This window comes from Piliocolobus tephrosceles, chromosome 6 (assembly GCF_002776525.5).
Source record: "Piliocolobus tephrosceles isolate RC106 chromosome 6, ASM277652v3, whole genome shotgun sequence".
In the NCBI taxonomy this organism is placed as follows: Eukaryota; Metazoa; Chordata; class Mammalia; order Primates; family Cercopithecidae; genus Piliocolobus; species Piliocolobus tephrosceles.
The window spans coordinates 70,459,275-70,479,776 of NC_045439.1; the positions used below are offsets into that span (position 1 = coordinate 70,459,275).

General features: G+C 38.9%; 1 protein-coding gene across 2 annotated transcripts in view; it reads left to right on the top strand.

Annotated features, from left to right (window-relative positions):
- Positions 1–20,502, top strand: part of SLC25A21 (solute carrier family 25 member 21) — a 505,801-nt gene that overhangs the window by 452,994 nt on the left and 32,305 nt on the right. For both annotated transcript variants that reach the window (XM_023189651.2, XM_023189652.2), the window contains exons 5-7: positions 80–139; positions 4,084–4,191; positions 19,004–19,168. In XM_023189651.2, the coding sequence (XP_023045419.1) occupies positions 80–139; positions 4,084–4,191; positions 19,004–19,168 (333 nt within the window). The remainder of the gene's footprint in view (positions 1–79; positions 140–4,083; positions 4,192–19,003; positions 19,169–20,502) is intronic.

Below are 20,502 nucleotides of genomic sequence, written 5' to 3' on the forward strand. Positions count from 1 at the left end.
ACTAAAGAAATTTGAGTCAATTAAAGAGTTTGTTGCAGGAAAATTGTTATAAATCTGTGAGTTTGGTTTTGTTTCACAGTTTTTCACCTTTGAGCAGTACAAGAAATTGCTGGGATATGTGTCACTGTCACCAGCATTGGTAAGTGAGAGTATTTATTATACTTAAATGTATGTGTTATTTCATAAAGCAAAATCTAGAAACAAAAACTCTTTTGATTCCCAAGCCCAGCTACTAAAATATGAATTCAAGTTATTCAATGTTCAGCTACTTGTTGAAAGCCATCTTCCTAATAACTCACAATTTGGCTATTTTATAGCTCCCAGTGATGAATTTATGATAATAATGATATGTCTGGAAAGGCCCCATATGAGATATGGTCAAGAACATGAAATAAAGAGTACATTTATCAAAGACTCTTTTTAAACCAAGACATGCATATGTTTACATACATACTGCTTATATCTATGCAAAAGTCAACATGTCAAACAGGTCACTTTTCCAGCTTTTGCACCAGCTATAGTAAATATAAGACTTCAGATCCCTTGAGATGAAATCATTCTGTGGTCAGATGCAGACTGAAGGGCCTTTTATAGGAATGACTGTAAACAACTCAACTAAGGAGAATTGTGATAGTACAATGACATATCTCATATATCACACAAAATTCACTTGGTGATTTGAACATTTCCCTATGCCATTCCCCTCCTTCTTGGTGACTTTCCTACTTTTCACAGGACTTAATTGTATTGACCAAATGGGTTCTACAAATATGTGTGCAACAAAAGCCCGCAAGAGAGTAAATGCATTAACTTCTCCTTCCAAGTCCGCAAAGAAAAGCAAAACAAAATCTGCATTGGCCCTCCAATGGGCAATGTACTCCAGTCTCTAGGAAAATGCCCTCATTTGCCCACTAAAATGGACAATATTTGAGAATTTGTATTCTGCCAAATAGACTGTCCAAGAAGAAGTATCTGTTATTTTTAAAAAATCATACATGCCCCTTTTCTAGGAAAGATCCTGTTAGGAAACCTAATAGCATCACTTTTTGTTATGACAAAGCAATGTCTTGTCCAGTCCTTGCCTATACAAGGTGGCTGGGAGACATGGCCTCCTAGAGAGGAGGGAGCAGTGATACCATGAATCTCGAAACTAGCTAGGATTTTTTCCTTTTAATTCTTTGGCGTCTTCTCTTAATATCATTCTTAAATTTGGAAACAGCTTGGCAAAAAGAGGATTAAAAATTTCCTAGTGAGAAACAATAAAATATGGTCTCCAGAGCCATGTGAGAGACTGTAGGTCTTTGGACTCTTGAGAATTGAAACAGAAAAGCATTTGATCACTGCAGCTACTATAAACAAATGCATGCCAACTGTGTACAGTTCTTCTCTTTTCTTGAGCTCATTTATTTCAGTTACTTTTTTTGATATGGCTAGACATTTAAACAGCTGTTAAGTGTCCCCTGGTGCTCTCGCATGAAAAGCCTAGGAAGCTGGAAACCCAACAGTAAATGTAGGTTTCTGGAACAACCTATGTAACATGATCTGCTGATATCTGATCAATTATTTTGACAAGGGACTGCTGAACACTAGTTCTGACAGCAAATGTAGCTGAATTTTATAGAAGAACAAAAAAGTGAATTACTTGGAAGATTGCATATAGTAAGTAATAAAAACCTGGACATCTGGATTTTAGCTTTCCCAGTCAAAAGAGTTTGGGACTAGTATTTTTTTTTCCACTTCTGGCTTCCATGATGGAAGTCTGAGATAAATGAATAAAATATTTGATCAGTTACCCTACACACATATGCTTAAAACCGTAATGAAGGGAGATAAAATGGAAACACCATCAATGAGTCTCTCTCTCTCCTAGAATCTGTATGCAATCTTTCTTTCTTTCTTTCTTTCTTTCTTTCTTTCTTTCTTTCTTTCTTTCTTTCTTTCTTTCTTTCTTTTTCTTTCTTTCTTTCTTTCTTTCTCTCTCTCTCTCTCTCTTTCTTTCTCTCTCTCTCTCTCTCTCTTTCTTTCTTTTTTTTTTTTTTTTAAACGGAGTCTCAATCTGTCGCCCAGGCTGGAGTGCAGTGTCATGATCTCAGCTCACTGCAACCTCTGCCTCCCAGGTTCCAGTGATTCTCCTGCTTCAGCCTCCCCAGTAGCTAGGATTACAGGCATGCACCACCAAGCCCAGCTAATTTTTGTATTTTTAGTAGAGATGGGGTTTCACCGTGTTGGCCAGGCTGGTCTTGAACTTCTGACCTCAGGTGATCCACCCAACTCGGCCTCCCAAAGTGCTGGGATTACAGGCGTGAGCCATTGCACCCAGCCCATTCTTCCTTTTTTATGTGCAACAAGACCAATGGTGTTTGCATTACACTCTATGAAATGGTTTCACACATTATTTTGAACCTTAAAATAACTTTATAAGCAGGGAAATTAGATATTATTATCTCCACTTTACAGATGAGAAAACTGTGGCTCATCAGAGATTCAGCGATTTATACAACAGAGCCACAACTAGCACCGATGGCACCTTTGTGTGAATAATGAAAAGGTGCCCCTTCTCCCGAACGTTGCCTCTCCAGGGCTTCTCTTAGCAAGTGAGGGGCAAGCTGGATTCTGGCCTCCAAGCATCCTTGGTTGGGCACCTTTGTCTATGCACAAGCTACTGTGTGTTACAGCTGTAGTCATACAGCCAATAAGTGCTAGAATTGGACCTAAACCCAGACCTCCTGCCTCTGGATCCTGCCTTTGTGCCTCCCTTTCTAAGGTTACACAACATTCCTTTCTCCCTCCTTCCTCTCTTTTAGAAGATATTCCTTTCTCCCTCCTTCCTCTCCTATTTAGAAGATATTAGAGCCCATTGCCAAGAGTTATCTGTTGTTTACTCTTCAATGATTTTATTCTTCTCGTGGTTGTCTACAGTACTGCCTCTTGTCCTGGAATGGAGGTTCAGCACTAAATAATTACTTTTTTTCAAGCATCTGTTTTGGAGATTGGGGCTTTGTTTCATTTTGTTCTGTCTTGTGTGTGTATGTTTTCATTGTTGTGTTTATTTTTGATACAGATTTTCTGGAAAACTCATAAGTATTCTACCTAGAGGTAAATTCTAGGAAATTGTTCTTTCCTATTGCAGAAATTCTTAACAGATACCGAACAAGAACTTGACATACAGTCACCTTTGGATAAGCTTTCTAGATTTTATTTGAGCCCTTCAGAGTAACCTAGTCATTTCTTTGTCTTTGTCTTTCTTTTCTTTTCTTTCCTTTTCTTCTTCTTCCTCTTCTTTTTTTTCTTTTGTTGTTGTTGTTGTTGTTGTTGTTTTTTTTTTTTTGAGACAGTATCTCACCCTGTCGTTCAGACTGGAGTACAGTTGTTCAATCATAGCTCACTGCAGCCTTGAACTCTTAGGCTCAAGTGATCCTCCCACTTCAGCTCCCAAGCAGCTGGGACTGTGGGTGCACATCTAGCCATTTCTGATCTCAGCTTTTAGGTTTAGAAGACTGCGTTAATTGCCAGTATTTTTTAAAATAGGGAAAAGATGAATAAAAAATAATTTTTGTTTGTTAATAGTCCAGAATAGTGACTCTAAAAACATGAACATAGGGTTAAATGTTTCCAGCTATGTTGTTACCTGAAATTTAGCTTTTTAGAAACAGTTTATTTGTGGTTCTGCTCCTTGAATTTCTTATATGCCCAATAAAGGAATTTAAGTAGATGTTTAAAAATGAAGCTCTCCTTTTACAATTCAAATTTTCTTAATTGTTATATGTCCAGATGTTTTAGTATCCACCTTTAAATCAGTAAAGCAACCTTGCTTTTTATTGAAGGAAAAAGTCGTTGTTGATGGGGCTTTGACATTTTATTTTGAAATTGTTAGGATGTGGTTTGTGGCTTCTGTAATTTCTTCTTCATGAATTGTCAGCATCTAATCAAGAACGAAAGCTGTTTAGTAATGGAATATGGTGCATTTATGTAGGTTTCTCCATTCTCTTTATAACGTTCAGCTGCATAGCGTAATGAATAGGATGTTTAACCCCATACATGTGATAAATTGTTTTAAAGTATTGATTGATTTACTTTTTCTAGACATTTGCCATTGCTGGATTGGGATCTGGACTAACAGAAGCCGTTGTAGTTAACCCTTTTGAGGTAGTAAAAGTTGGCTTGCAAGCAAATCGGAACACATTTGCAGAGGTAACTAATGTTTTTCTATTGTTGAAGGCATGTAAAAACTTATTTATTTATTTATTTATTTATTTATTTATTTATTTATTTATTTTGAGATGGAGTTTTCCTCTTGTTGCCCAGACTGGAGTGCAATGGCACGATCTCAGCTCACCGCAACCTCCACCACCCGGGTTCAAGCTATTCTTCTGCCTCAGCATCCCAAGTAGCTGGGATTACAGGCATGCATCACCATGCCCAGCTAATTTTGTATATTTTTTGTAGAGACAGGATTTCTCCATGTTGGTCAGGCTGGTCTCGAACTCCTGACTTCAGGTGATCCACCTGCCTTGGCCTCCCAAAGTGCTGGGATTACAGGCATGAGCCACCACGCCTAGCCATAAAAACTTATTTTTAAGTATGCATGTGAAACAATGGGCCCAACTTTTATCCACTTATTAAAGCCATAGTAAATCACTGTTAAGGAAACAGCATAAGAAAAAATCAAATATCTCCTGCAAGTAAAGTGTTAACAAAAATGCACTGAGATCTAATGGACAAACACTTGTTTATTCATTTTTGTTTTAGAGCTCTAATGTAATCTGAAATGACTTATTCGGAAATATTCTCCCAGCTGCTGGCAAAACTTCTTTTCAATTGCTCTAGAATGGACTATAGCTAAACCACTGAGGTGATAACATTATTTTGCTTTTTTAAAAAAAAAAACTGAGTCTTTTTTTAAAAAATGACCTCACTCCTTTCCCCAGTACACCCACCACCTGCCCTGAAAGATTCGGATAATCTGTCAAACTTGTCTTTTGGTTGAATCTGAATGAGCACTTGGACAATGATGGGTCTTGACATTTCATCATTGGTACATGACGTTTCATGCAGACAGCGTTCCTTGGTGTGTGCTGCTTTCACTTCCTTCCAGTTACCTAAGAATTCCCTTTCAACTGCCAAATCCAACTGTTCTTGTTCTATTCTTTTGGGTGCTGAGCACAAGGTAGGAGGAAAACAAGGGGATTGGCATTCCAGGTTTCTTCTTAACATTTTAATTTAATTCCACAACTGGGTAGCATGTGGTAGAAATTGGTTTGGAGTATCTGCTGACCTGGATCTTTCTGTAGGAAAGTTCCCCTTCTTACTGCGTAAGCAGCTGCTAATGGGTGGAGACCCTTCACTCCCACCCTACTTCCTGCCTGCTGCTGATGCTGCCTGAGAGCTTCCTGGCAGTTTCTCAGGCAGGGGTATGGGAAAGGAGGGGGGCCCTACTCACCTTTAGCTGCCAAGACCTGAGGGGACAGGGTTGGGCTGTTATAGCAGATGGTATCTACTCAGATGAGGTCAATCCTAATTCAGGGGGAATTTTTTTTTACATTTCAAAAGATTGTCTTAAATATAGTGATATACAGCACCTTATAAAAAGTTGAAAATCTCTGTATTCTAGTTTTTGTTTCTCTTCATTATTTCTTGAATAAAAGAAAAAGATGGTAAGGAATGGGGGAGTGGAAAAGAAACATTTTTTAAATGTCTTATTATTATGGAGCATTTAAAACAGTTCCCATGGAATCTGCTTAAGGAAAACTTGGTTTGTTGGACTGGGAGAATTACCAGCTAGAAGAATATTGCAGAGATCCCTGTCTGGTGTTCCATCTTACCCCTTGGGAATCTTGTCTTGAAGCAGCAATGAGTAGGCAAAGGAATAAGCAGGACTTGAGTTGCAGTTCTTTATCTAGGCAGCATGTAACCACAAGGACTCAAATGGGACAGAACATCAAGGGGCACTCACAGGAATGAAAATCATGAGTTATCAGGGCACCTTGACTCATGCTAATATTCTTTTTCTCTCCATTGCCCTCAAGGAGGCTCTGCACTGAGACCAAGTAAGAGCTGCTAATGTTTTGCATGTGCTAATGACTTGCTAGAACACAATAAACACCCTTCCTGCCCAACAAAAGAATGTGCTGCGTGTGTACATGCCACCAGTTCATCACTTACACAAATGCAGTCAGTGTAAATTATGTATATTTAGCCATTTTTTAAAGCAGGGGGCAGGGGATAGCAGGAGCTTGTTTGGGGTCATTTCTTTTGCATTATCCACTGAACTGGACAGTATCAGGTATTTACTTAGAATAAAATCAATTAGATGCATTATAAAATATTTTAAAAGTGACTTTAGTTAGAATTTAGCAAAGTAGTAAATACGTAGGTAACATGCATCAGCATTTATTTACAGCAGCCAGCAGAATTCAGTAGCTGAAATGAGAAGGTGTTCTGATGCGGCACATTATGGGCAATGTTCATCGAATTGAAGCAATAGGTGCTTTTCCTCAACAGACAGTAATGGGATTGTGCCTGTTGTAGAAAATGTCTGAGAAAAAGAGATGATGTGATAAGAATGGAACATTTGGATCTAGTTATTTAGAAAATAATTGCTGGTCATTTTTGCTAGTATCTTATAGGTCTTTTGTCTAGGACTCAATAATGCCGAAACCTTCTTCATTGACTAGCTCCTTCTTTTATCCAACAAGGGAATAGATACTCTTTAGTTAACCTGTGCCTGTGTTGATTTAACTCAAATATTAGGTACGCTCACCTCGGCATGTGTATGACCAGGAATAATTCTTGCTTTCTTCACTCTAAGGCTTTGTGGGTTGTTAAGTATAAAAGGGAGATGTGGAGGAAGAGGAAGAAGAGGAGGAACAGAAATGGAAGAAGAAAAGAATTAATGTAATGTCCACTGCCTTTAAAAATTTGACTTAAAAAAATTAATGCAAGCATAAAAGTAATGCATATTTATGTTACAAAGCACCAAAATATATATGTGTTTCTTAAATATGCATGTATAAGTACACCAAAAATGATCTAGACTCTAGAGCAGTGCTATCTAATGGAAATATGTGAGCCACATTTTTAGCAGCTACATTTAAAAAATGAAAAGAAACAGGTGAAATTAATTTAATAATATATTTTATTTAACCCAGTATATTCATTTTTCTTAAGACTATTTTTAGAGCAATTTTAGGTGCACAGCAAAATTGAGCAAGAGGTAGACTTCCTATGAACCCCATGCCCCCACACGTGCATCATCTTCCCCATGATCAACATCCCTCATCAGAGCAGTCCATTTGTTTTAATTGATGAACCAACATTAACATGTCATTCTCACCCAAGTCCATAGTTTACATTATGGCTCACTCTTGGTGCTGTACCTTCTATGAGTTTGAACAAATGTATAATGACATATATTCACCATTATAGTATCATACAGAGTAATTTCACGGCCCTGAAAACCCTCTGTGTTCTGCCTATTCATCCCTCCACACCCCACTTAATCCCTGGCAACCACTGATCTTTTTACTGTCTCTGTAATTTCTCATTTCAATGTGTAATTGATATAAAAAATATATGAGATATTTACATTCTTCCTTTATACTAAATTTAAAAATCTGGTGTATATTTTATGCTAACGGCACATCTCAACTAGGACATTTCAGGTGCTCAGTGGCCACATGTGGGTAGTAACTTCCAACGTGTGGGTAGTAACTTTCATATAGGGTAGTTCAGGTCTATAGGAATTCATACTAAAATTCATACCTCTGGAGAGGAGATTGGAATAGAGGAGGAGAAGGTGAGAGTTTAAGAGAAGGGCTTTGTGATGTTGAATGTTTTAACATGCGAATGCATTCATGTTTTGTCTGTGAACATTCACATGCATGCTCTTCGTAGAAAATTTAGAAAATTTAGAACAGTTTAAAGAAAAGTATGTTATCCAAAGGAAATACTTCTGATGGCTCTGCCAAGATCAAGCCCTGCCTTCAGGGAAGACCTTCTCAGCGGATCAGGTGGGAATGACTTGCTGGCCTATCTTGGAGCTCAACCTTGCATAATTCAGGTGCCATGATTTCATTTATAGGAGCAGAACCCATATTTTTTCCTACTCTGTAATTTCTAACAGAGTTTAAACTTTGTTTGCCAATTACTGAAGAGCATATACAATCAGAGCTGTGTAGAACAGGAAGAATAATCTTGTGGGGAGAGACACAACGAAGTTCTCATTACACTTTTTACCATTATCCCATAGTGTGGCCTTGAACAGCGTACATGCAGTTCCCTCATGGGTAAAATGGTAGTGATCAGTCCATCTCCTTACAGCAAGCCATTTGTGTAGTGGTTGGAAGCACAAGACCCGGAGGGAGATCTCAGTTATTGACTATGTGACAGCTTCACATCTCCTACCCTGACCCTAGCCCAGTTTCCTCATTTGTTAGGAAAAAAATAATAGTAATAGCCATGTCAAACAGTCAAATAGATGAGACTACATAAAGCTGTCAGTATGGCCTGGCATGCAGTGATGGTTCAGTAAATGTTAGTCGTTATTATTACAACATGATTGTTATGAGACTTTTAATGTGTTAATATACGCAAAGGTCTTAACACAGAGCCTGGAAAATGGTAGGCATTCAACCAATGATAACTATTTCTAGATGCAAGGTGATCTTACAAATCCGTAAGTTTAAGTAGAGACAGATTTATTTTGAGATATTGCCCCAATTAATATTGAGCAGTCACAGCTGACTCCTGTTTTGGGCACCAGCAGAGCTCACTGAGCAACGGTCTTCTCCCTCAGTGTGCCTTAGGTCACTATCAGATGCCAGGGCCATCCATTCAGCCTGAATTCCTTATGAAGGCGTATGGACTGGCAGCCTGCTTACAGTGCCTGTTGATAAGGTCTTTAAACTCAGATAAGGGCCCATTATCATAAACAGCAGTAGCTGGATATCTGTTTAGTGTAAATAACTAGCACTTAGCAGCAGAAGTTAGAGATGAAACTAAAAACATTTGAGGCCATTTTGGGAAGAATTCTACCACAATCAAGAGATTTCTTCCTCTGGAATAGCTGTATAAAGTTAACATGAATTCTCGATTAAGCCTTCTTAATCACTTCACATGGAAGGTTATGAACTTAGTTCATTTTCAGCCTTTTCAGTCAGCTACTAGTTGCGGTAGAACACCAAATGGATGGGCTACATGCAGAATGGCCAACTGACTTGACAACACCTTTAAGAAAAGCAAAGCAGGTACCCCATAGATGCTTATTTTGCAGATAGGTAGCTCTTGTCCTGCCAATTGGGAGAATTTCTCAGGAAGCATGTCTACTGTTCAGCCTGTCTACCCTAATGTCTTGGACATAAACCACCCTGGTGTCCTATACAATGTATTTTGGATTTTCCTATTTCTACAGCCTAAGGTGGTGAGTCAGTGGAATCTTTTAAACATGAAATTTCCAAACAACTTCCAGCAAGAAGTTGCTGCAGCTGAGAGGGGCACTGCAGCAGAGAACAGCAGAGGCAGCTGAGGACAACAGTAGCCAATATGATACTTAATATAATACTGAAAATCTTCTGGGTAAGGGGAGAGATAGAGATGGAACAAAGGAACTGCTACAGTTCCAGGTGCAGAGAGCATGGTCTAGAAGAAGGTGTGGGCTGTAGGTGGATGTCCCTTTGGCCATGTGGGGTTGGCCTGGCTGGCAGAAGGCAAGAATGGTGCCCTGTAGCCAGGATCCAAGTGCAGCACTGGCATAGAGCAAAAGTTCCTTCTGTTAGGTTCATGGCAGCCAAATGATAGGAACTGGGGTCCTGGAGCTGCAAGTGGAGTTCCCATCAAGAACAACAGGTACTGTGCCTGCTCCAGCTGCCCTGGGCTCTCCCTTCTGATCCTCTACCCAGTCAGAAGTATGTTACCCACAAAACATGCCTCTCACCCAGTTTAACCATAAACTGTTTTTTAAAAATGTGAATTTACAATAGCAAAGACTTGGAATCAACCCAAATGCCCATCAATGATAGACTGGATTAAGAAAATGTGGCACATAAACACCATGGAATACTATGCAGCCATAAAAAAGGATGAGTTCATGTCCTTTGTACGGACATGGATGAAGCTGGAAACCATCATTCTCAGCAAACTATCGCAATGACAAAAACAACAAACACCACATGTCCTCACTCATAGGTGGGAATTGAGCAATGAGAACACTTGGACATAGGAAGGGGAACATCACACACCGGGGCCTGTTGTGGGGTGGGGGGAGGGGGGAGGGATAGTATTAGGAGATATACCTAAAGTAAATGATGAATGGGTGCAGCACACCAACATGGCACATGTATACATATGTAACAAAGCTACACGTTGTGCACATGTACCCTAGAACTTAAAGTATAATAAAAAAATTAAAAAATAAAAATTAATTAAATAAATAAATAATGTGAATTTAAAATGTGGTAAATTTAGTTCCTGATACTGCCCTCATATACTTCCAGCTTATGTATAACATATTTTAATAGGTGTGCTTGTCTTGCCTACACTTCTTAAATTACCACTGTATTAGTCAAAGACTATAATCCCTGCCACACTTCCTCCAATTCTAATACCAAAGTCTTGGCCAGTAGCTTAAACTTCACAGTGAATAAAGAAAACCAGTCTGTAATTTAAATATGCTTGACCTTCTGTGGCGAGCAAAGTAATCATAGCTTTGTCATGCTCTGGTTTGGTTCACTGGGTGTAAAAACGTGTGTGGATAAAATTGGGATAGACCCAAATTTCCCCCCATCCTTCAAACTAAACCCAGGCAAAGAGTTGTTCTGATCTGTTGTCTCTTTGGCTTGGGACTAAGCTTGCCCAAGGATTTCCCTGTTGGAGATGGTTTGCACACCCAGTCTTGCCAATGTGACTTTGTAGCTTGCTGTCCTTACAGGACCTCCCCAAACTGGGTGCATTGGTTTTTATCTGTATATTTATAAGAACTAGAAGTCCCCTATTAGTTGTGCTAAGCCAAGTGGTGTTTGGCTGGCATGCTCTTTGCTAGCCTGGAAAAATGTGAATTTCTCCCCAGAAGCAAAATCTTGTGTGAATTGTTTCCCAGTTTTCCTCTCCACTTTGAAATCTACTTCAAAGTTATTATTTGGCTAAAGGGTTATGTTTTCCTTCCCTTGAGGTCTATAGGATTTGCCTCTGATGTGTGGCTGGGGCACAGGTTTTCCTTCTAGTCTGTCATTTTTTATCTACGTTACATATGAACATAATCATTCTCACCCCAAATATGAAACTAAACCTATAGGAAATTACAAAAGCCTGTTTTACCTCCATTTAGTCTTCAAAGATGTTCAGCCCAAGAAAGAAATACTTAGTGTTCTATCTTGCTCTGATTATAATTTTAAGGATCAACGAACAGATAGCAAATGTGTAACTGATGGTAAAATCTTTAAAAACAGGAATTTAAAAAAAAATTATCTCAGGGTTTGGTTCTGGTTTGGGATAACACCAATAAATATAGTTCTACACACTTTATCCTGGGAACTTAATGATCTGATAGTGACCAATTAGATCATGTATGATATTACAAAGCTTACTGAGTATGTTCTCCATAGAAAATCAACAAATGTTTAAACTTATTATATTACATAGAGTCAACTTTATGTTGATAAAGTAAATTGAAGGGCTGTGTTTTGTGATCATCTCTTTTGAGAGAGAGAGAAGTCGAGTTATACAGAGAGTGAGCGTGTGGCTCTGTTTACAGATAGTGGGAGAAGCCAGCTTCAAGGGCATGTCAACATTCATGATGATGTATTGGGTTAAGTTCAAATTTTTCCTGCATTACTGTGTAAAACACTGCCTGGCAATAATTCAGCACAGAAATTATTTCTTTCCAGTCTATGATTCCTGTGGGCAGAAAAGAAAATTATGCATATGAATCCATTCCTATAGTTATCTTTCAATAATATCTAAAGCAGCAGCCAAGTTGTCTCTCTATTATCATTTATAGAAAATAGACTTGTCTTCCATTCAACTGTGTCAGGAACCCTAGATTTTTGTTTTCAGAATCAAGACTTTGAAGTAATGATAATAGCTACCATTTACAGAATATCTACTATATATCAGACACTCTGCAATTTGCCTTATGTGACTTTTTCCCTTTATTTGATTTTTTAAAATATTTATATAATTTTGTGAATTATTAACATAATACTTTTTTAACAAATCAAGTAAGACAGAGCTATATAAAGAAAAATTAGTTGATTTTTGCCAACATCTCCCTCTAACCCTATCCCAGTTGTCACCACTGTGAACCCTTCCATTTTTTCTGATGCTCACACTCAGTTGATATTTCAAATCTCTCTTTATAAGGTTGGTGGCTTTATCCACATTTTATAGGGTAGAGAAAATAAAGCCCAAAAAAGTTAGCTCTAAGAAACTGAACATTAACGTAGATGTCTCTTTCTAGTCAACCATACTGTTTTCATTGGGATAAAGAAATCTGGATAATTAAGAAGCTCAAGGGAAAAGCAAAAGAAAGTGTTTATGAGACCATGAAGAAGCAAAGCCTCCTCTTTGTTGCCAGTCTTTCCTGAGTCGTAACCCATGTGGCCACAGCACTGTCACCTTCTTTCTTCCCAGCTCTGCCATTGGTGCAGGGGCAAGGCACAGCGTCAGCATCTCATCACCTGCAGGGCGCCCTCCTCCTCCAGGGCTGGCTATTGAATAGCAATTTGATATTGACATAGCTTTGTGGTTCGGTGTCTGGGAGGGGTTGTTGACAGCAAATTCTTCTCCACTCACCGGTTGTTTGCAAATAGACCTGTTCATCCAACATACACTCTGAATAGACTCTAATTATATCTGGGTATCTTTTTTGTTCATAATCATGCCCTATTAAAACAAACTGTAATGATGAATTTGTGAAATATCTAAGCTAAGAGAACTATAAATGTGGACTTTTTCAGCTTGATTCTTCTCCTTTCACTTACATTTTGTTCTCAAATAAAAGGAAGGTTTTTCTCTGATTTTTAAATTTTTCAAATGTATGAAAATGCTTCAAGACCTCATTTGAGTAATGAAAAGTATGGATGATCTTCATTTCCTGAAGAACAAGCATATTTTCCTACCTTAGTGGAGCAACTGGGTCCCCTTTTTTTAAACAAAGCAGTGTTTTTCTGAAGGCCCAGATATGGACACTCACTCCATTGTGTAGTCTCATCCGGTTTGCTTTCCAGCCATGTGATGAAATCCGGTGCAACACCCGTATTCCACTGGCTTTCAAATGCAACCCGTTCACCTTTCCATAGGAATGCATGTGGAGCGTGCTTTCTTTTGACATGCTGTGCCTAGAACTCTTCTTTGGCCTTAGAGATGGAGGAAATCCACTGACACACCCAAGCCTGTACCCACTGGCCGTACTCTTACTGGTATTTACCCAGGGAACAATGCCTGCTGCCTAAAATCCTGCCTGTGATCTCATGAGCTAATCAGAGCCAGGTATGGTCAGTAGTCAGATGGAAGAACTCCAGAAAAAATAACTTGGGCTGTCACAGGTCATCTCAGTGATTTGTTGGTAGTACTGGGCTCTCAGAGAGTAAGGATTCAGTGCCCCAGAGTGGTGCCTGGAAGCTTCATTTACACCAAGGATCTTCTCTCTCTCTTTTTAACATTTTTTTTGTATTTTAAAATTATTTTATTAGATACATTTGATGTTGGCAACATGATGTTATGGGATACAAATAGATAATAAAATGGTTACTATAGAGAAGCAGATTAACATATCTATCATCTCACATAGTGACTATTTTTGTGTGTGGCAAGAGCAGCTAAAATTTGCTTATTTAACAAAACTTACTAAAACAGTACAATACGATTTTATTAACTCTAGTCCTCATGTTGGACATTAGATGTCTAGGCTTGTTCATCCTGCTGACGCTTTGCACACTTCGACCTGCATCTCCTCATCTCTCCCTGCTCCTCGCATCACCCTGGTAACCACTGTTTTATTCTATCTACATGCATATTTGACCTTTTTTGTTTTGGATTCTATATATAAGTGATCATATGATATTTTCTTTCTGTGTTTGGCTTATTTCACTTAGGATCTCCTTATTTATTTAATTATGTATTTATTATTTTTGAGACGGAGTCTCGCTCTGTCGCCCAGGCTGGAGTGCAGTGGCACCATCTCTGCTCACTGCAACCTCCACCTCCCAGGTTCAAGGGATTCTTCTACCTCAGCCTCCCAAGTAGCTGGGACTACAGGCCTGCATCACCATGACTGGCTAATTTTTGTATTATTAGTAGAGACAGGGTTTCACCATATTGGCCAGCTGGTCTTGAACTTCTGACCTCGTGATCCACCCTCCTTGGCCTCCCAAAGTGCTGGGATTACAGGCGTGAGCCACTGTGCCTGGCCAAGGATCTGCTTTTTTAATTAAACCTTTTAACAATTTTTTAAACAGAAATTGGATTCCATTTCCCATAACCATTATAGAATACTCTCATAGGTAAATATAAAAATCATCAGGATATCTCTTCATGTAAAAATTAAAGCAAAAATATTTAAGTCTCATCCCAATCCACTTATTCTTCCATGCTTTTCAGATTGGGTGCAGTCAATGAAAGTACAACGAGGAAAGTTGGAGTGCAATTTGGCCCACAATTGGTAACTAAATATTAAAATTGGAGTGAATCTAAATATTAGAAGGAAACTGAGCTAGTGGGTGATCTGCTGGGTTAGATAGTTTTGGAATCATTTGGCTGATGCTGCTAATCAGTTACCATTTTGTTTTTAAATGGAAACCCCATAATCAAATAAGTTTAGTAAAATTCCATGTGTTTACAGAGATCTAGTCAAAATTATTCTGTATTTTCCTATTTAAGCATCCTAGTGGAAGTCATGTTTTGCCTTTCTAATTAAATATTTGCTTACATGTGTGTGAAACAATGTCCCTGAATGAAGAAAGAAAACACACTATCATACTATTACTTCTTATTTTTATAGGCAATTGAGTTCTGGTTTTCTTTATCCCAAGGCCTCCATTTGCCAGAAAAATATATTTGTACTATTATTCATCTGTTACTTAGATCAGTTGGATTGTCAAACTCTGAAACTATGTATAATAAGAATGAGTGTGTAAGGAACAACATTGGATTAGATGCAGAGTTCTGCTTAAGCCATTTATCAGCAGCATTTTTATCTTAGGCATGTTGCTTAACAATCCTTGATTTCCTCACCTGAAAAATGAGATATACCAGCTGCCTACCTTACAAGGTTGCTGAGAGAAGCAATCAGATATGTTAGGATGGCAGAACCACCAAGAGTGTAAAAGTACAGATTTGGAGTTCAAGGAACCTCAGTTGGAGCCCTGTTGTTACCATTTACTCTGTAATCTTGGGCGAGTAACCTAACTTCTAAGTCTTAATTTCCTTATCTTCCAAATAGGGGTCATGATAAAACATATCTCACACACTTATTGAGAGGATTAAATGACACCAAAAAGTATTGAGCATGTATGATAATGGCTAAAGGTGTTGAGCACTTCCTGTGTTCCAGCTACCTGATCACATATATGAATGTGCTCTGTAGGCTGGAAAGCCATGTAGAGGGGGAAGCCCAATTCATGTGCTTTTCCATTGCCAGCCTTTCCTCCCATATGCAGAGATCTTAGCCAGGGTACTCACTTTGAGGGATAAGGAAGAGGCCAATTTATAGGATCTACTGCTCCAGAAAGGAAAGCTCCTGGGTGAGGCATTATACCTGGAACAAGATCTCTACTCCAAGCATTGAATTTGGTTGAGTCTCGGAGGAAGCAGACCTGTTGTCTTGCATTCTGCATGCATTTCTGGTGGACTTTATCACAAAGGTCTGGGACTCTGGGAAAAGGAAAGGACGGCCAGAAGGAATGAAGAAATAAAGAAGCTTTCTCTCTCTCAAATCAGATTCCACCTTTTGGTTGCCACTGCCTTCAACTAACAAAGAAATTGCCTGTCATTTTATTGTTATAACTATTTTTATGATTGTCAGCATAACTGCCATTATTGTTAACACCTAAGTGTATAGTGAATGCTTAGAATGGAGTAAGTTGCTTACAATGGACTAAGTTCATTGACTTCTTTCAACAATCTCAAAAATCCTGTGAGAAAGTTTTTTTGTTGTTGTTGTTTGTTTTTTGAGATAGGGTCTCACTTTCACTCTGTCATCCATGCTGGAGCCTGTCACTGTGCAATGACAGGATAAACAGTTCACTGCGGCCTCACCTTCCAGACCTCAAGTGATCCTCCCGTGTCAGCCTCCTGAGTCAGCCTCCTGAGTAACTGGGATCACAGGCTTGCCACAGTGCCTGGCTAATTTTTAAATTTTTTGTAGAGACTGGGGTCTTACTATGTTGCTCAGGCTGGTCTCGAACTCCTGAGCTCAAGCACTCCTCCTGCCTCAGCCTCCCAAAATGCTGATATTACAGGTTTGAGCCACTGCAGAAGCCACCAGCCTCAGGAAGATTCTATCATTATCCTTATTTACAAATTAATAAAGTGAGAATTAATCAGAGAGAATAAAATACTTGCCAAAGTACAAGTGGTATTGCTGAGACTCAAACTTGGAGCTGTCTAGCTCTGAGCTCCTATTTCCAATTACTATGCTACTCTTCAATTAATTACTGACAACTAGAGTTCGAACTCAACAAAGCACTTGAGTTTAAAATCCATGCATTATGGCCAGGCGCCCTGGCTCACGCCTGTAATCCCAACACTTTGGGAGGCCGAGGCAGGCAGATCACGAGGTCAGGAGATCGAGACCATCCTGGCTAACACGGTGAAACCCCGTCTCTACTAAAAATGCAAAAAATTAGCCAGGCGTGGCGGTGGGCGCCTGTGGTCCCAGCTACTTGGGAGGCTGAGGCAGGAGAATGGCGTGAACCCGGGAGACGGAGCTTGCAGTGAGCCGAGATCGCACCACTGCACTCCAGCCTGGGCTACTGAGCGAGACTCCGTCTCAGAAGAAAAAAAAAAATCCATGCATTGTGTTTGCTTATACACACACAGCACCCAAGTCAGTGAAAATCAGGAAACGGACAATTAACAAATGCCATTTGAACATTTGTCAACTCTCGCCAAGATCTAGGAGAAATCTTCTCAAGATGATGAGAAAGATGCTATCCAAATTAATACTTAGTTTAGTCATCCTAATTCTAATGACTTAGCATACTAACACTTTTAAACAATAGAAACATCTTTACACCCATCTTTTTAGGGAAAGCCATTGTTATTTGCACTTTATTTTAGCGCCATTGGTTTCTATGTTGCTCTAAAACTTAGATGGCCTCGGAGCTCCTCCTCCCTCATGCCCTCAGGACCTCAGAGGAGTGAGGATGGAGAAAAGGTTTAGGTTGGGTGCAGGGAGAACCTGTGTTGGTCAGGCAGCCTCACCTCTGTCCTGTTCTTCCCAGCCCCAGGAAAGCTGTCCCCTCCTTCCCCCACCCCTAGACTGCCTTTCTTGAAGCAAGCCAGCAGTACTTGGGCAGTTTACTCAGCACTTCCGGGGTCTTTACAACAAAAATGAGTTTCTGCTCAACTTGTCCTATCTCTTTTGAAAACCCAAAAATAATGATCTGGGGATGAAAGTCAATGTGCTGAAACACAAAACAATCTCATGTTGTCAAACAGAAAGTAAACTTTAACCTTCAGAAAATGTTTTGGTTTTCCTGTATGATATGTCTTACTGTTTTAAGATGTATTCTCACATGGTTTTTTCATATTACAAAGAAGAGTTTTCTTAAGCTTATTGTAATTGATTGTAATTAGCTCCCTCAAATTAATAGATGAAGTTGAGTGTAGAATTGTAGCTAGAGTCTTCAAATCATTTATCAGCCAAAACTATAGGATTTACTATCTAAACAAGCTCATTTAAATGTTTCACATTAGTTACATAGCTATTACAAATGCAGATTGGAAGAAAAGCCTTGATGGGATTTGTTCTATTCTCTTCTGCTGATGTAGCCTTAATTGCACATAAGAAAATACTTTTAGTCTGAAAGTGTGCCAGACTGCCACGACCACTCTAACAACCTGCTTCAGTGAAATATCAAACAAATGTCATGTCAGTGTGTACCTCATGGGTGAAAAAAAAAAAAAAAAAAAAAAACAAAAACAAAAAAACAGTTTCCCCTATTAAATATTCAGTGAAAATATGAGAGATATCTTTTGTACAGTACCTTCAAAAAAAGAAACAATCACTCATACATTTTTTTAAAACCCATGTGAATTGTAATTCTATTGTAACAAATTGTTAATCTCAGGGTAAATGGTGGTGAGCTCTTCAGCCAGACTGGATTCTAGCAGTCAGGACATTTCAGCCTTGGATAATCAATCAGGGGACTGGAAAGGAGTAATTTCAAGGTGGTAACCGAGTACTCCCAACACCATTTATGTATAATTTATCACAGCAGTGATACACACACTGATTGCATATCTGCTTGAGGATGTGTACAATCAACAGCTATTTATTTATGGCCAATTTATAACATAGTGCCAGCTTCAACCTTTGAGGCAATGGAATCAAGACTGTAACATTAGCTTCAGAAAAACATAATTAGAAAGGTAAATACACTGGATTCAGGAGCCAAATACAAATTCCTTTTGGATAATGTGCAGTTATGGATTACCAAATTATCTATATGGTTAATCTCCTTCATTAGTGTGAATAATTCAGAATTGGATATAATTACTTACATGTTGAAAGTGATGATAGTTATTATATAACATCAGTTTCACTAATTCTATCAAAATGATTTGTTCTTTGCCAACAATCTTTTCTTTAAAGCCTGTTTTTATGCATGCAATTTTGTTTGCTTCTTGGGTTTGCTGATTTTAAAAGACACAGATCTAGGCATGATTATTCATAGCTGGGGGGGAAAAGTCCCTAATAATTCTGGCTTGAAGGGAAGTTAATATGGTAATTTACTGTATTCCACCGTCCCAAAGATGATCATTCTGGCTTTGCTTCTCTCTTCTGCAGCAACCATCCACTGTGGGTTATGCAAGACAAATCATTAAGAAGGAAGGCTGGGGACTCCAGGGCCTCAACAAAGGATTAACTGCAACTTTGGGACGACATGGAGTTTTCAATATGGTTTATTTTGGCTTCTACTACAATGTCAAAAACATGATTCCTGTCAATAAGGTAACTATTTCATAAATTAAAATCCTGGAGGAAAAATCCTATCAGTGAGATAGCTCCATTTGTAGAATGTTTATCCTGTCCTGGTCACTGTGCTGGACACCTACATCTATTATCTAATTCGATCCTTACATTTGCATTGAGTGCTGTTATCCCTATTTCAAATCCAGAAGCGGAGGCTTAGAAAGATCAAGGAAATTGCCCAGGCTCACATAGTAAACAGTAAAGCTGAGGACTGAACCCAAGTCTGACACCAAAATTTATCTCCTTGAAGAAGCTATTGTTACAACTGAGTGCTTTCCCTTTATTACTAATAGGAATTTCTAGAAACTATATTATTACTTACTTTTTGTCTCAGGAGTATAACTTTCTCAAGAAAGTTGAAAGTTTTATATTTTAAATAAGTTTTGAACTCACAAGGAAAAATTGTCGGCCTAAAATTTAAATTTCACCTGGGTATTAATTTTTAATCTAGGTTAATTAGGGTAGGTATTCAATCGATTCTTCTAGAGTCATTTGCTTTTGATGCAAAATAACAATGATGATAATTATTATCATCATCTTCAATATTATTATTTTGAAATGATAGTTTATAGGCTGGGTGCAGTGGTTCATGCCTGTAATCCTAGCACTTTGGGAGGCAAAGGCAGGAGGATTGCTTAACACCGGGAATTTTGAAACCAGCCTGGGCAACACAATGGGACCTCTCTACAAAAAATTAAAACATTAACCAGACGTGGTGGTGTCCACTTATAGTCAAGCTACTTGGGAGGCTGCAGTGGAAGGAGCGCTTGAGCCCAGGAGTTCAAGGCTGCAGTGAGCTATGGTTGCGCCACTGCACTCCAGCCTGGTGACAGAGTAAGACCCTATTTCTTTCTCTTTTTTTCTTTTCCTTTCTTTTTTATATTTTTCTCTTGGAGACAAAGTTTCACTCTTGTCACCCAGGCTGGAGTGCAATGGCGCAATCTCAGTTCACTGCAACCTCTGCTTCTGGGGTTCAAGCGATTCTCCCGCCTCAGCCTCCCGAGTAGCTGAGATTACAGGTGCCCGCCACCACACCCAGCTAATTTTTTTTGCATTTTTAGTACCGCCGGGGTTTCACCTTGTTGCCCAGACTGGTCTCAAACTCCTGACCTCAGGTGACCCACCCACCTCGGCCTCCCAAAGTGCCAGGATTACAGGCGTGAGCCACGGCGCCCGGCCAAGTAAGATCCTGTTTCTAAATAATAATAATCATAATAATAACTTTTTAAATGGTAACTTACAGATACGAACAGCCTTTTTCAACTTCTGCACTATAAAAGTAGCACAGGATGTGCTTTTAAGCCATAGTATCA